Below are 15,416 nucleotides of genomic sequence, written 5' to 3'. Positions count from 1 at the left end.
GGGAGTTTCTGTTGAAAATTTACAAGTATCCGAAGATACTAAGACATGCAAAGTCTGAAGTGCTCTGAGTTGTAAATGAGAGTAATCTGGAGATTGTATCACTACATACTAATCCTGTTTTATGCTCTTCCTCAGATGTTTATTACCAGTTGCTGCCTAACAGAAAATAATGGGCTAGATAGATCTTGGTGTAACACAGAATAAGTTGTTCATTTTTTGTGTATGTAGTTTTAAATGTTCCAAACAAACATTAATGTAGCTACAAAAGGAAGCATTGGCTGCTCATGACTAAATACTGACTTAGTTGATTAGATTGCCTTGCTTTGTTCATTTGTTTGCTGAAGTTTGGTGGCTTGATCAGTACAGCTAAGGATGATGAATTACTCATTTAACTAAATATTTTCAGTGGCTCTGAAATCCTCTATAGAGTCTGACCTTAATCTTCAAAAGGCATCGTTAGTCCTGGTGAGGCCTGGCACAGCACAGCCAGCAGTGGGTTTCTGTTCTCTCCTTGACCCCTTGATGCTAGAATTTCTGCAGTTTGACTATTCTAAACAAACTATCCAACACAGGTATTTGAGAAATAGTAATTTTATTTGTCCTATCATCATTAGTTTAAATAGTCATAAACTACATAATACAAAAAAGTAAACATAATCTGCACTTAGGTTCTCTTCACATGCATTCATCAAAACCATAACCCTAAGTAAAGGTTGAAAGGTTGAGCAAATTTCCTCTCCTCTGTTTGTGTTGTAGTCTTTGGGTATAATTTAAACCAAGCAGTTGATATGCATGACCATTTGAAGGTGAATGTCCATTTACACAAGAAGCCAGGAGTGAGAATCATTATAGGAGTGAAATGCACGTGGTTTGCTAAAATCTACAAACCATCCTGAAGCCCTGATGGAGGGGTAAGGGCTGGGGCTGTCATCTTCATTTCTTTTCTGGAGGTTCATGTTTTACCCAGTCGTCAAAGCCACCAGCATACTGCTGAACTCTGAAAACATGCAGAAGATACCTTTCTCAAGAAGAGTCCTTCTTAGTATTGTCTCTTAAGAGGACACAGCAAAAAACCCAAAACGAAATGTAAAAAATAAACACCTAAAACCAAAATCCCACAAACAAAAAAACTCTACAAAAAGCAGATTAAAAAGAGAAAACACAGGAATTCTCTGCAACCATATACACATATACCTAGCTTCAATGAGCCAGATGGACATTCCTTTTACTCTAATACTACCTGCCTCCATGCAGTGAGTTCTGTAACTTTTTTTCTTCCAAATGACAATGCTGGAGTTCAAACATCAACCAAGAAATAGCAGCTGGATCAATGAAACAGTTGCCAGTTCTTTTTTAAAAGAGTGAGAACAGACTCACAGCAGTGGGAGATTTATGTGTCTAATTATTATGTCTAATACTTCAGTTGTCACCAAATATATACCCAGCACACAGATCTTTACTTCCTTGCAAACCTACTGACATCAGCCTGTGCAAAACTAAACCCTGTAAAACAAAAATCCACTATGCAAAGCAATATTTACTTCAATTAGCATGAAAAACAGGTAACAGAGGATGTTTTTCACTTTGAAACAAGAACATGCTTCCATACTTTTGACTAGAATTAATATGAATGTTCCAGTTCCTGAACTGCAGTTCAGTGGAAACATGAGCAAATAACCAATGCCTTAAATTTTATCTACAGTCTTCAAGATAGCGAGGCACCTTCAAGAGATAGCTTTAACAATTCTGCAAGCCAAATGCTACATTTCAGTCTATCATTGTTTTTTTAGCTATTGCCTTCACTGCTTTACTCCTGGCAAAAATTCCAGAGCTTTAAGGAAGTGAAGGCATCATTTGTCAACAGTGAACTGAACAGGGAGAACTGCAATTCAACAGAAGGATGTGGTTTGTTAAGCTATTTAAGATTGTACTACTGCCAAAGCAAGCAGTTCTCCACCTTGCCAATCTTCCTACATCTCAGGACTAGTGCTTATGAAGCTGTATAAGGAAGAAGAATCTCGGCAAAGGAGCCCTAAGAGGCAGAAGGACCCTTCAGTGGCAGCGTGGTCTTGCAGCAGTTTGTGTCACCAGCAGCACATGTGCAGAGCTGCTGAGGGGCTGTTTCAGAGGGTGGTACACCTCACTTTGCTGCAACACCCAATGGCATCCTTCAAGGTTCAGTGGAGACAAGAGGAAGTATCTAGCTCAAATACCAATTGTTTTGCTCATATTCCACATGTAAATTTTTACCCTTGTCCCCAAGGTGAGTACATGCTCTGTTTCATGGGGGGAAGCAGCATTAATCCTATCCTTACACACAAAATCATACCTGCTGAAACCCAAGGACATGGCAAAAGCAAGTGCTTGTTTACTTCTCGTTCCTGCCAAACAGGAGAAAACCACAGGGTCTGACTTGGATGGCATTTTTTGATTGTACTGCTCCTTGAATTCTGTTGGGTCCATTTGTAGAGCTTCCATTAATTCACCCACTGGGAAATAAAGAAAACAAGCTGTTGTTTATTCTCCATCCACAGACAGGTTTACATTGCAAGACTTCTAATTCCTCGGAGGAAGAGTTCAGCCTCACTACATGCCAGCAGCTTTCTAGCATCGTTCCTCTCTGCTCAGTCACCACCACTTGACCACTCCAGCCAGCAGGAACACCAACACCCTAAGCCCGCACACAGCGGCGTTAAAAACTTACGCGGTATGTTGACAGACTCCGGGATTTTTCCAAACCTGTCGATCTCCCACCTCTCCCGCACGTCGATGTGAAGGACATTGGCCTTCTTCAAGTCCTTGAGCTCCTGGTAGGAGAGGTTCGGCTCCGGGGCGGCGCACAGGCTGCGGCAGGTGGGGCCTGGCGGGGAGGCACAGCCGCTCAGCCGGGCCCGCTCGGGGCGGGGCAGCGTCGCCAAACGCAGCCACACGGGGCTGTCCCCGGCCGAGCTGGCCCCCGCCCGTCCAGACAGACCCATCCCCGCCCACCCCCGCTCACCGGGAGCTGCCGCCCGGCTCCAGCCGCCGCCCGCCGCCCGCAGGGCCCGCGCCGCCCGCCACCAGCCCCCGAGCCCCATGGCGGCGATGGCGGCCGCGCAGGCAGGCCCGGCCCCGCCGGCGGGGAGGAGACAGCGCCTTCTCCACAGGGGCGGGGGCTCGCAGCCGCGGTCACCGCGCAGGGGAGCGGGCAGCGCCGCCGGGCTCGGCACCTGCCGGGTCACACAGACACCGCCTCCGGAATTGGTACGTCCGGCATTCAGCCTGCATTGCCTGGCACGGTGAATTCTACCAGCCAACTCAAACTGTTGAGACGCCTGAAAGTACCAAGGCTGGGAGATGAAACAGAGATGAGGAATTTTGATGCCAAATCCAATTTAAACATCCCCAGCCTCTGAGTGTTACGCCGAGGAGGAAGGGTGATTTTAGCATTGGCCTGCACCACTTTCACCACTGTCACTGTCCCCTTACAGCTACAGGAGACGTGGTCCAGGCACTCATCTCCTTTCTGGTGACCAATGAGCAGATACAAAGGAATGGTATGAAGCTGCATCACAGGAGGTCTAGGTTAGACCACCAGAGGGTGGTCAGGCACTGGAACAGCCTCCTGAAGGAAGTGGTCATGCCCCAGACCCACCAGCCTTCAAGAAGTGTTTGGACAATGCTGTGAGGCACATGGTGATTCTTGTGGTTGTACTGTGCACAGCCAGGAGTTGGACTCAAGTGTTGTATGTCCCATCCAGCTCAGGATATTCTATGATTCGATGATCCTTGGTTTCAGTTTTGAACCAAAACACTAGTTATAGTTTTGAAAGCTCAGTCTTCTAGCCACATGGACTAATGGCCAAGACAAACATGAGTGGAGAAATGAAGGTTCTTCTGTTCCACACATTTTGGATCAGTATTCCGTATTTACTGCATACCTTTGTAGATATGTTACATACTAGCAATTCTAGTCTTTAAAAGCAGGCATGCTGGATCTTTTCATGAAAGATGCATTTCGAGGAGTAGGTTGTTGAATCTTTGCTAATGAGAGTTTTCCTTCTCAAAACAAGAACAAAATATTTCTTGGTACTGTAAAGTGTGACAAATTGAACTTGGCACATATAACTGGTTCACTAGCTGCCCTTCTGCCAGGCTCTCCATATGGCCTCCTTGACAGACATTTGCAAATTGTCCGTCTGAAGCAGTACATCTATATATTAATTGAGGTTTAACGCATTTTCCATTTCCCACAAGATAAGGATAGAATACACTACTTCTAGAAATTATCTTTTGAAGTATAATTTACTGTACATTTTATCTGCAGTAAAATAATGACCACAGTTAATCTCCACTTATTGCATGTATCACTGTAAGAACCATAAAGCGATCAATGAGGCACCAGAACACTTGTCTTATGAAATGCATATTCACAGGAAGAAGCATTCTATGGTTTTGATTTGACCCTGGATCATACTGTGTACAAAAAGAGAGAACATGCTAGCTTGCTTGCTGAAATAGGAAGCATTCACGAGCCATCTTGTGAAAGACTGAGAGAATTTGAGGTCAGAACAGATCAAGCTTAGCAAACTCCCGCAGCTTGGTGAAAAGGTGGGAGGCAGCACGTTCAATTCTCCTTTTGTCTTCATGGCTGTACTCTCAGCAGCTTCCTGCATTTCACCTCTTCACTTGACTTTCCAGTTCTGTACAACCTCCCACACTCAAACCCAGTGGCACCCAACTCAGTTTCCAGTAACTCCTCCCTCGAGAGCTGGACATCCTTGTCTCTGCCTGTCCTCGCTGGGGATAGGCACATTCGATGCTGTTCTCCTTCCAGTCCCTCCACGGTGGCTGCCTCGAAAATCCACACAGGACCCAGACCCTGCTGCATAATCTCTGGCCACGACTCTCCACAGCCATGTGCGCTGGCAAACCTCCTCTTAGCGCGCTGCCCACGGGCACAACCCAGCTGTTTCGGCAAAATTCGAAAGTGAAGGTCACCCGAGCCTTTGCCCTGAGTTTCCAGGGTGCCCGCAGCCAGACCTGTCGCTACCTGTTGCCTCTCAGTGGGCTCCGGTGCCCTTCCGCGCAGCCCCGCTTCCCCACCGCCCTTCCCGCCCGGGAGACGCGCTGTGCTCTGGAACCGGCACCGACCCCGCTGCCACTCGCGGGGCTGCCCCGGGCTCCGCGCGGAGCCGCCCGGGCTGCGGCTGGGGCGGGGAGCGGAGCGGCTGGCCGGGGGCGGAGCGGAGCGGAGCTTCCTCCGCCGCTTCCTGCCGCCGCCGCGCCCGCCCGCCGCCGCCCGCCGCTCCGTGAGTGCGGGGCGCGGGGAGGGGGCGGGCGGTGCAGCGCGGGGGCGCCGGGGCCGCGCCGGGCCCGTCCTGCGCAGCCGGGGGGGGACGCGGAGCCTCGGCACGGTCGGAGGGTCGGGCCGGGCCGATCGCCCCCGCCATGGCGGCGGCCGGGCCCGCGGCCTGCGGAGCCGCGTCCCGGGGGACGCCGGCCGGGCGCGGGCGGGGGGCGGTGGGAGGGGGCTCTGCCCCGCCGCGGCCCCGGGCCGGGCGGGCCGCCCCCCTCTGCTGCCGGCGGCGCCCACGGCTGCGCTGTCCGGCGCTTCTCCCGCCGGGCTGGCTGCCAAGTGCCGCTCGCGTTCGGTCGCCGGCGACGAGCTGCTGGTGTGGAGCGGGTGAACCCTGCCGAGACATGAGACCGGCAGCGCCGGGCCGCCCCCGTGAGCCGCAGCGCGTCTGTCGGTGGACTGTCGGTTGGACTGAGGGCAGCCGGCAGCAGCGCCTGTGGCCGGGCTGAAGGCACGGCCCGGTCCCTCGGCGGAGGGCGCGGAGCCGCGGCGGGCGCCCCGCTCCCGCTGCCGCTGCCGCGCTGCGCGCCCCGGCCTGCGGCTGCCGCGGCCTCCAGCGCGGTGCTCGGCGGCGCGGGGCGCTCCGTACCGGGGTTAAATGACAGCCCGGTGCCGGTCCTCGCCGTTCGCCCGAGACGTGATATTCTAGACCCATAGCTGCACCTCTCCACGTTGTATTTATTATGGGGATTCTTCGATTTGATCCCTGGTTTTTTCTTTCTTTCTTTTGCTGTCATGTCCTTTATTTTAGGACTTTGTCCTGTCCTTGCTATAGCTGTGTTGCTATTTGCACTAATAAACAGGATATTCACAACAGCATATTAAACATAGGTGCGGTAGAATGAAGACATCAAGAACATAGAAACAGATGGCAATAGCTGCAGGTGTAGCACTGTATTCTAGTTGCATGTCATCTTTAACTACGACTATTTCCCAATTCCATTAAATAATCCTCTCATACAAGCATAAAGAACAGACTTGCATTCAAAGGATTCTTTCTGGTCTCGTTTTCTAGCTTTTAAAGCAGAAACATAGTAATGGCCATGAGCACGTGCAAGCTTGAAGCAGATTATGCCTTTGTGAAATTGTTCTTGTGTTTACTACACTTGTAAATATTTTGTCATATTTGTTCATGAAATATTGAAGAACTGGTGCTCTGTAGCTTTATTTCTGTGAGATTCACAGAACTGCAGCTAGTCTCTCAAGGGTTCTCTTTTGAGCATCAGTTGTAGATCGAGGACAGGTTGTTCCACTTCAGACATGCCATCAAAGCAAACTGGGGCAGTCTGTGTGGAGGAAGAAAATGGAATTAAATTTTTTCTTCTTGATGGCGAGACTTAGACTTTCAAAGAGCTCAAAGCAGTCATAACTTACTGTTTTATTTGTTCTACCCTCACTGATTAACAAGCTCCCACAACACCCTTCCAGAATAGACGGAAAGTTATGGGCAGCCATTGTCTTGCTTTGTGTTCTCCAACTCAGCCCTTTAGGCAGAGGTACAGCAGTTGTCTTAGCTTAAAATATTGTCCTGTGTGGGTTTCAGCCTTCTGTCTCACACACATGCTGCAACCACAGTTCCTTTTTTATTTCTTTGAATCCACAGAATTAGCATTTCTCCAAAGTTCATTCTTTGCTCATGTTGCCCTTTATTTTCACATCTTGGACCTCTTTTTCCCTGGTTTTTGGCTACATGGTTATCCTGGCAAGGTACTCTGAGTTCACTGGTTACTTTCCAGCTGTTTCAGTTCTTATGCCCTAAGATTTTCTGTGGTGATGATACCATAACTTTGGTGTTTGTATCATGGGAGTGCACAGTCTGTCATCTGATTGCCTTTTCACATACAAAGTTTTCACTTGCAAGCCAACATCATTAGTTGTAAGCTGTGGCTCTTTTAATGGTACTTAAGTGTTTTGCTTTTGAAAGGATGAATTTTCTAGAAAGACCTATGTTGGACCACACATACATCTACCCACATGTTTTTCCCTTTTAGTATGTTATAAAAGAACCCCAAATATTTAATGTGGGATAGAGGACATAAAAAAGAGTTGCAATTTGCTTTATGGGGGTGGATATTGCCAGGTATATCTGAAATTTTCCATAAAACTTTGCTATAAGATACTAGCAAAAATAGGTCATCCAAGCACTACTCTTTTAATCCACTCAATGCTTTAATATACTCTAGTCATAAACTCTGTTACAGAGTCTTTTCGTTTTTGTTTCTGGACATGTCTAGCTTCTGTTCATCTTTAGAGGTAATTTTTCCATGGCAGGTGGTTTTAGAAGGAAATCTGAGGGGGACTGTGGAGGATACGAACATGAAAGTTGGTAGAACATGGTTAGCGTGGGCAGCTGGCTAAAGTGGATTACTGAGAGATGCTATGAGATTTTTATTCTCTTGGAAAGTTGTATCTAGTGGTCCAAAGCCTCTGTCTCACTTTTTCCTCAAAAAGTACATCAGTGTCTCACCCTTTTTAGGGCTGTAATACAGCATCAGGATTGGTGTTTGAGCTCCAGTGAGCTCCACAGTGTAGGATGTGTGATGTGCCTTTGGGCTAGGAAGTCTTGGAGATGACACTTTCAGAATTTCAGATGACATTTTCCAGGGGAAGAAGCTTCGCTGCCACTACCAGTCAGCAATTCTGGTCCTTTTACTGCTCTTGCAGGCAGCGGGGGCTTGTTTTCCACCCAGGTTTCGGTGGCTGTCAGGGCGCGGAGCCTCCTGGCCTGCTGATGGGTGACACTGCCCGGCTGCTGGCTGTGATGGATGGGGTGCCTCTTTGGATTGGGTGACACTCGGGCTAGTGGCGAGCAAGGCAAAATGCCACAGGTAATGCTTGGAACAGATGTCCCAAATAGATCAATTTGCAACTTACATTAAAACATGCAGCAGCTCTGTGGAGGATCTGGCGTTACTGATCCATACAGGGATCTTTCACAGATGTGTTTCAAAGCATCTTTGGACTTAGTCTGCACATCTGTGCTGTTCTTTCACCCCTTGGTGCAAGGCTGCTGTTGACAGCTGGACAGTTCTGTTAAGTCACATTAAAATGCTGATTTTTCCCAGTATTGTGTACTCTGCCCTTTCAGTGTGACACAGGCTTTTCTTTGCATTAGCAACGTAAAATTATACAATTTTTACTTGAAAGTTTGACAGCAAGTAGTGAGCTGGAATTTAGGCTACCTGAGATTAATTGAGGCATTGAGGTAAATGTATTTTCCCCAGCTTCTTTGAATTCAGGTGCTCAGTGATGAAATAATTAACAATACTGGTTTCACAGCTAATGGACAGTCCTACTGGGAGAGTATTACCCATATCCAAAATAGTACCTGGATATTATGTGTAGACTCCCTTGGCTACATTTCATAGGGTCAGTATGCTTTGACATGCTGGTGGGTTTTGCATAATTTTTATCTTATTTGCATTCTAGTAATGCAACTGTAATCCTCCTAGTTAATCATGAATCAGAAAACTATTGTAATAGGTATTGCACAGATAAGAACAAAAATGTGGCACTTGTCTGAAAGAGCTTGCACCCTAATGACAAGAGGAGGGGAAAAGTGGATCTAGGCAGATGGAAGCAGTGATATGAGAATCAGTGCAGCAGGTTCTTTCTCTTACATACGGGTCTGGTCTGTGTTTCTTATAAGCATCATGGTAAAGATACAGCATGGGAAGACTCACTAAGGTGACACATTTCAGCATTTAGTGAGTGAACTGTAGACATTGTAGGAGAAGGGACTCATCTTCCACATGAGAAATGCAAGGTGGTAACATGGGAAAAAGTTTGGGGAAGTGGAGACAGTGAAGACAGTTTGCTTATCCAACTCTTGCATAAAGATGTGAAGAGGAATAACGTCTTGAATGGTTGGACTGGTTTGGTTTGGTTTCCCAAGGAAAAGTGATTTTTACTTCATACTAGCCTTGTAACTTTTAGTGGTCTTAGCTCTACTGAATTACTGTAAAATGTAATTTTTTTTAAAAAAATAGCAATTAATTATTTTAGGAACTACATTCAACTCTTGTAAATATCTAAACATATATTTTATGAAGAGGGTCAGTTTCTAAATACAGGAATGTTAATGCTGTTAAATATAGACATTTCAAGCATATTTTACATTTAAAATACTCTAGGCACACTGTAGATTTACCTTAAATTCAGCATATTGATTTTTGGCACTCTGTCAAATCTGAAGCTTTTAAAATTAGGCAGATCGTTCTGCTGCTTTTGAAGTGGTTTGTTCTTTCCAGAATGGTGGAAATGATCAGTTGAGTGAGAAGGTTTTGATCTTAATCAGGTTTTTGTAGGAAGATTGGCATCAGGAGTCTTTTAAGAAGTAAAAAGTCAACTGAGAATAGCTAGTGATGGTGATGATTACACTTCAAACTCTTGTATGCTGAGCTGAAAGAGTATGAATATGTTTGGCAAGGATTTGTTCTTAGTTTTCTATGAAATGATTTTTTAAAAGGAGAAGGTTTAGGTTTTTCTAACCCAACTGTTTGTATTTTTTTGATTTTTCCCAGCAAAACTGCAACATTTCTACTTAGGATTTTTACTGTGTGCCAAGCAGAGATGAGGGTAGAACTAACATACCCACTAAACTCAGGTTTTTCTACCACAAAAATCAGTGTCTTTTTATTTGTCAGATTCATTAGTCAAATAGCATGTGCACCAGGTACTTGATTTTATGTGTACGAAATGAAAAACTTCAATGTGTTTGTTTTTCCATCACAAAAGAAAACTTCAAGCGCAGATTCACGGTGACCTCTTTCTGCATAGGAAAAGGAGGAGAGCCTGTCCCCTTTAGGATACTCCATAGTTGGTGGCTGTAGACAGAAAATTCTCATTGGACATACAAAGAAAATATGGGAATGGGTTGAAAAGAGTCAAATCATGGGAATACTACCATGGTTTTTAATCTTCAGTGTGTCAGGTTAATTTTGTCTGAATTGTTCTTTTCTCTTTTGCCTACTTGTCCTGAATGGCTTGTGCCTAGGGCCAACAATAAGCTATAGAGCATCCTTTTTGTTTCTTTCTTAGCTATTTTTTATGCTTTCTTGAGTCTGTTTGTTCAGGATTTTCATTCCAATAAAATCTCAAATCTTCTATTTCCCATAAACTGAAATACTTCTGAGAAGTTGTTTCTGAAACACCCTAAGTTTCTTCCTCATTGAACTCAAATATAATAATCAAATTCCTGGCACAAACATTTTGATTTTGAAATTATGTTGGTTGATGTTGATCATATTTTTATTAAATGGGATCTTTAATCTGTAATGTTTTCAGTCCCTGAATGTAGTGGGAAAGGGCAGGCAGTACTCCATATGCACTTGCATCGTAGATCACGTGGAGTAGCTCATTGCTTTTACCCTTCCATTGCACTTCCATGTGCTTTTCAAAATCAAGCACAGACCCTGTCTGTCTAAGTCCTTGATATGCTCTGGTTTTTCCAAGAGCTCACAGGTCAGTAAACATTGTCTGATGGATGTCCGTCTATGTGTGTGTCCATGAAAAGTAATTAATCTAATGGTCCGTGTTGTCTTTTCCTCTGCCTGCTCTTAGTGAAATGAGACTGCAAAGTGTCTGGGCTGTGCCGTGTGAATGCAGCTTCTTATGCCAGTGTTCATTTCTAATGCTGTGTTGATTAGGCTGGGCTTGAAGTGCTGTGCTTTCAGTCGTTGTGGATATCAGCTGACACTCTTTTTCCCGTGTCCTGAGGGTCCCTAGGATACGGGTCCAGCAATGGGCTGTGTTTGCCCTGATCCAGGTTGTATCACCTGTGCTGTGGGCCACAGGATTTCACAGGTGGAAAAGACTTGCTTGTATTTCATCTGGTTGGGCCCACAATTATTTATTGGAGCTCCCTAAATGTACTGATACAAAGGTGACTTTCATTGGGGTGAAATCTGTGGTTTGGACAGTCTTACATAATCTGTCCAAAGAGATCAAAATTGTTATGCTGAAATGAACTCATAGATTGTTTATGTCAATGTTGAATCACCTAAACACAACTATGTTCCTTTAGGGAGGACATTTTTGCTGTCTTTGCTATTGACTCTTTGCATAACTTAGTGCAAGGTCTTGTGTTTTCTCACAGCAGCTCTGTAGGCCCTACTGTTTGATAAATGTCTTGATGAATCTTGTGCTCAGTTAAATGGCAGTGTGACAAGTGGTGATGGGTAGTTTGACGTGGAACTTGGGTGTATATGAGAAGCTGCCAAGGCAGAAAGACACAGCTGAAGTTGTCTGAGCCTCCTCATGTTCTAGGCATACCAGGTTGCATGGCTGTTGGTGGACGTTAGGTGTGCTAACATCTGTTGAAAATATATAGGCAAGAGCTGGAATATTTAGATCTTTCTTACTGTATAAACAGGAATTGGGAACTCGTGAAATCAGCAAAGCTGAATCCAGTGGCACTGCTCACTTGCATGTATGAGCTTTATAACTGTAACTATAGGAAAATTTGAAATCTGTAATTTCAAACAACAGAAAGAATATAATGATATTTAATATAAGCTAATTTATCTGTGGATATAGCATTTTGCAAAAAAATATGCTGTGTTTTGAAGGCTTGAAGTGACATGAAGCTGTTGATGCAAGGAAGCAGAGTAAAGATTTTTTTCATACTCTACAAAAATATGACTTGTCCAAAGCAAATCTCTAACGGATTCTCTGTTCATACAGAAAAGCTCTAGCACTAACAGTATATAGGGATGTAGGGCAGGTGCAGGGATGTCTATCAAAATGGGTGGGAGCCTGGAACAGGAGCTCAGTGGTACAGATTGCCTGCTTTGCTTCAGGGAAGGCTGTTCAGATACCAGTGGTGGTGGTGTTCCAATATCAATCTTGATGACTGTTCTGCTGATTGGCTTAGTGGATCAGTAGGGAGAGGGAATATTGAATTCAGTATACTGGTTGATTCCTGTGTCTCTCAGAGTTTCAGTAGTACAAAGGTCTAAATGCATATACTGAAAAGATTAAAAAATCTTAAGTAGACAAACTTGCTAAATGTTGGCAAACTTGACTAATTGATCTGTAGTAAGACTATACCTTTTGCTATTCCCAAATATAGGGCACTTTAGAGGTTTCCTATACCTAAATGCAGTTGCACAGTTGAAAGAAAATCTTTGGTGTTGGTGGCTCAGGTGACATTACTAGCCTGTTTCTGGGACACAAGAAGATGTCATTTTATTTCTGAACAGAATGGCTCATATGTTTGCAGTGCATGAGTGTTTGACTGTTTTACGTTCATATGCTTTATATGTGGAAACAAAAATCTGTTTTTATGAACCACACTGTTAAAAGACAAACTGTAAACTAAGCCCCAGCAGCTGTCTGTAGGATGCACAACTACAGGCCTTCAGTGGATTCACATTTGGATTTTGATTAAATGACTGGTGTGCTGAAATCTCTCAGGATTTTTTTTTAAAGTTTACTGGTAAATATCTGTGCTTTAATTCTGTTCCTCATAGGACTCCTTGATTAATGACACAAATTTGCTATGAGAGACTCCATCTTTATGGATTCTCCAGTGTTTAATAGAGGCATCAGTTTGCACTCCAGTCTGTCATCCCTTGTAGGATGGAGCACTTTAATTAGATTTGGAAGACTTCTTTATTTTCTTAAAGTATTTAATATTGCTCAAAAACCTTTAGTGAATGTGCCAAGGGTAAATAATGACTGAAACCTTTCATAAGAGATATATGTTAAGGAAGAGAAACATTTATTTTGATGAAGTTTTTCTGGTATGTTATGATTGTAATAACTTACTTTGCAATAACAAAAATAAAGAAAATGTTAATACCTCAAATATTTAACACCGCTGCTTAGAAGTGAGTGTGTGCGTGTGTCTCCTTTACCTGCAGCTACTTTTCATAGTGTTCTGTAGTGTAACTGGTTTTGGGACATATCTAAGACTTCATTCCTGATTCATACTCCTTGTTACACAATAGCTGACATTAGACCAAGCCTAAAACTGTGTGATGTTGGAATGTGTGATTTGATCTTGTGCTTCTAGAGTTCAAACTTGTTACATTTAGTAAAACATTTCAATAGGCAATAAAGTAACCTCTGTTTGTCTTTCCTAGTAAGCAACAGATGCGGGTGAAAGATCCATCCAGAACCAACCCTGAGAAGCCGAAGAGAAGCAAAAGGCCTAACAGGCCGCAGGATGAGGACTCCTCAGATGATATTTCAGGTAAGTACACAGGGTGATGTTTGTCCTGAAGCTGAGGGCTAATAGCTTCCATGTTGACTAATGAACACCACAAATCACTGGTACCATGAAATACTTTTCTTGTTTGAATTTATGTTTGAAATATCCCCAGTCGAGTGTGTATGACATGATCAGTTGTTACACTTCATGACTTCCTGAAGGGCTGGAGAGTTGGTTAATCTTTGATGACAACCTCTTCAAAGCAGAATGGTCCTTTCCTATCCATGTGAGGTCAAACACACGTGTGGCAGGGGGCTGCGTGACTGAACAGGGAACTTCTAGCTGAGCTCAGAGGGAAAAAGGAATGGCAGAGAGGATGGAGGCAGGTTTGGGCTGCCCTTGCAGAGGTCTGGAGTGTGCAAGATTAGGAATTAGGTAAAGCAGCTTCAGATAGAATTGGATCTGGTGAGGGGTATAAAGAGTAAGATGAGCCTGTATGGATATAGTGGCAGTAAAATGAAGACTAGGGTGGATGCAAACCTGCTTTTTCTAGGGCAGGGGTTCTAGGGACAACAGGATGTGGGAAAAGGCTGAGGAACTCAATTCTTCCTTTGCTTCTGTCTTCACATGTAAGCTCTGCACTTGACCCTCCCTGGCTCGTGACTTTAATGGCAGACTCTGGGGATATATTGGCCAGAGTAGAAGATTGAGAACTGTTAAACAGACTGGATGCACACAAATCCGTGGGGTCAGATGGAATGCTTCTGAAGGTGCTGAGAAAACTGGTTGATGTCATTGTGAGGCTATGCTCTGCCATCTCTGCATGGCAGCAAATTGAGGAGAGAGGTTGATGTGCAGGATAGGTCTGCCTTTCAGAGTGACTTAGACTGGCTGGAGAAACGGGCAGGCAGAAACTTCTCACTGTTCAACAATGGCAAGTGGAGAGTTTGACACCTGGGCATAACCATGTGCCATTACAGGGTGGGAATTACAGCAGCTTTGCAGAAAAGTTCCTGAGGGTCCTAATGCACACACTTAATGAAACCAAGCTGTGCTTTTTGTGCCTACTGTTGGCAAGAGAGTGCAGGGCGGGCAGGCAATTCTTTCCATCTTTTCAGCTCTTGTTTTCAGCTCTTCATTGAGAGAGCTATGCCCAGTTGTGGGCTCCCTCTTACAAGAAAGGCTGACTTGTCAGTGAGGCCAGTGGTTCACCCCCTCCACATTTTTAAGGAGATTGAGAACGAGATGTGGGAGGAGGGGCTGAAGGGGATGTCTTTGTTTAGCCAAAGGAGGGAAAGTATAATTTCTTTCACTGACTGCCTGATAGTAGTTACAGAGAAGGTAGAACCAGATTCTTGTAGGAGGTCCACATCGAGAGGACTCAAGGCAGCAGACCAAATTTAGGGCATGGAAGCTTTGACTAGGTGTGAGGAAATTTATTTTATATTCACTTATTTTCTAGTGAGTTGGTGAAGCCTCAGTCCTTGAAGATACTTAACACTCAGCTGAACAAAGTCATGAGCAAACAGATCTAAATTAGTATTTGGTGTTGCTTTAAGTGAGGGCTTGGACAAGATGGCCTTCAGAGGTTACTTCAAACCTATCTTATTCTGTGATATAGTGGAATTTGTGCAAAGAATGTGACAGAGAAGAATGGTTGATTTCACATTCAGAATGAGCAGTTGTAGTAGGGATGCATGAGTATTTGAAAATCTTTCTTTATGGGTTGAAAAAAGGTCAATGGCCTGTGTTGTTACATGCAAAAATAGATTTATCAATTATTTTATTGTCAAAAATGAGGGAAATTAGTTTTGTACAAAAATAATCCTTGTACTTCTGTACAAAGTAGTTTATCTGGTTTTAAGGGGTGGCATTTATTGACTTGAAAAGAATTTCCATTATGGAAAGACTGAAAGAGATTCC

The 15,416-nt window shown here is 44.4% G+C and overlaps 2 protein-coding genes across 4 annotated transcripts in view; one reads left to right on the top strand and one right to left on the bottom strand.

Moving 5' to 3' along the window:
• Positions 1-575: 575 nt before the first annotated feature.
• TSTD3 (thiosulfate sulfurtransferase like domain containing 3) lies at positions 576-3,155 on the bottom strand. Its single transcript, XM_063389709.1, has 4 exons — positions 2,999-3,155; positions 2,705-2,860; positions 2,330-2,489; positions 576-997 (listed from the first exon to the last, which is right to left on the bottom strand). Exons 1-4 carry the CDS (start codon positions 3,075-3,077, stop codon positions 934-936), a joined length of 459 nt encoding a protein of 152 aa, XP_063245779.1. The 5' UTR covers positions 3,078-3,155; the 3' UTR covers positions 576-933.
• Positions 3,156-5,182: 2,027 nt separating this feature from the next.
• The window catches only part of USP45 (ubiquitin specific peptidase 45), a 49,534-nt gene continuing 39,300 nt past the window's right edge, over positions 5,183-15,416 (top strand). For all 3 annotated transcript variants that reach the window (XM_063389699.1, XM_063389698.1, XM_063389701.1), the window contains exons 1-2: positions 5,183-5,291; positions 13,426-13,535. In XM_063389699.1, coding sequence (XP_063245769.1) covers positions 13,436-13,535 — 100 coding nt within the window. In that variant the 5' untranslated portion in view covers positions 5,183-5,291; positions 13,426-13,435. The remainder of the gene's footprint in view (positions 5,292-13,425; positions 13,536-15,416) is intronic.

This window comes from Prinia subflava, chromosome 2 (assembly GCF_021018805.1).
Source record: "Prinia subflava isolate CZ2003 ecotype Zambia chromosome 2, Cam_Psub_1.2, whole genome shotgun sequence".
Lineage (NCBI taxonomy): Eukaryota > Metazoa > Chordata > Aves > Passeriformes > Cisticolidae > Prinia > Prinia subflava.
Note: the sequence above shows the minus strand (reverse complement) of the source record. Positions and strands in the feature narration are given on the sequence as shown.

What these genes read in the sequence shown, in the direction of transcription:
- TSTD3 (XM_063389709.1), bottom strand. Translation starts at nt 3,077, where the DNA reads ATGGGGCTCGGGGGCTGGTGGCGGGCGGCGCGGGCCCTGCGGGCGGCG. An exon ending in GGAGTCTGTCAACATACCGC is followed by an intron (nt 2,490 to 2,704) that starts GTAAGTTTTTAA and finishes TTTATTTCCCAG; the next exon opens with TGGGTGAATTAATGGAAGCT. An exon ending in ATGTCCTTGGGTTTCAGCAG is followed by an intron (nt 998 to 2,329) that starts GTATGATTTTGT and finishes GCATGTTTTCAG; the next exon opens with AGTTCAGCAGTATGCTGGTG.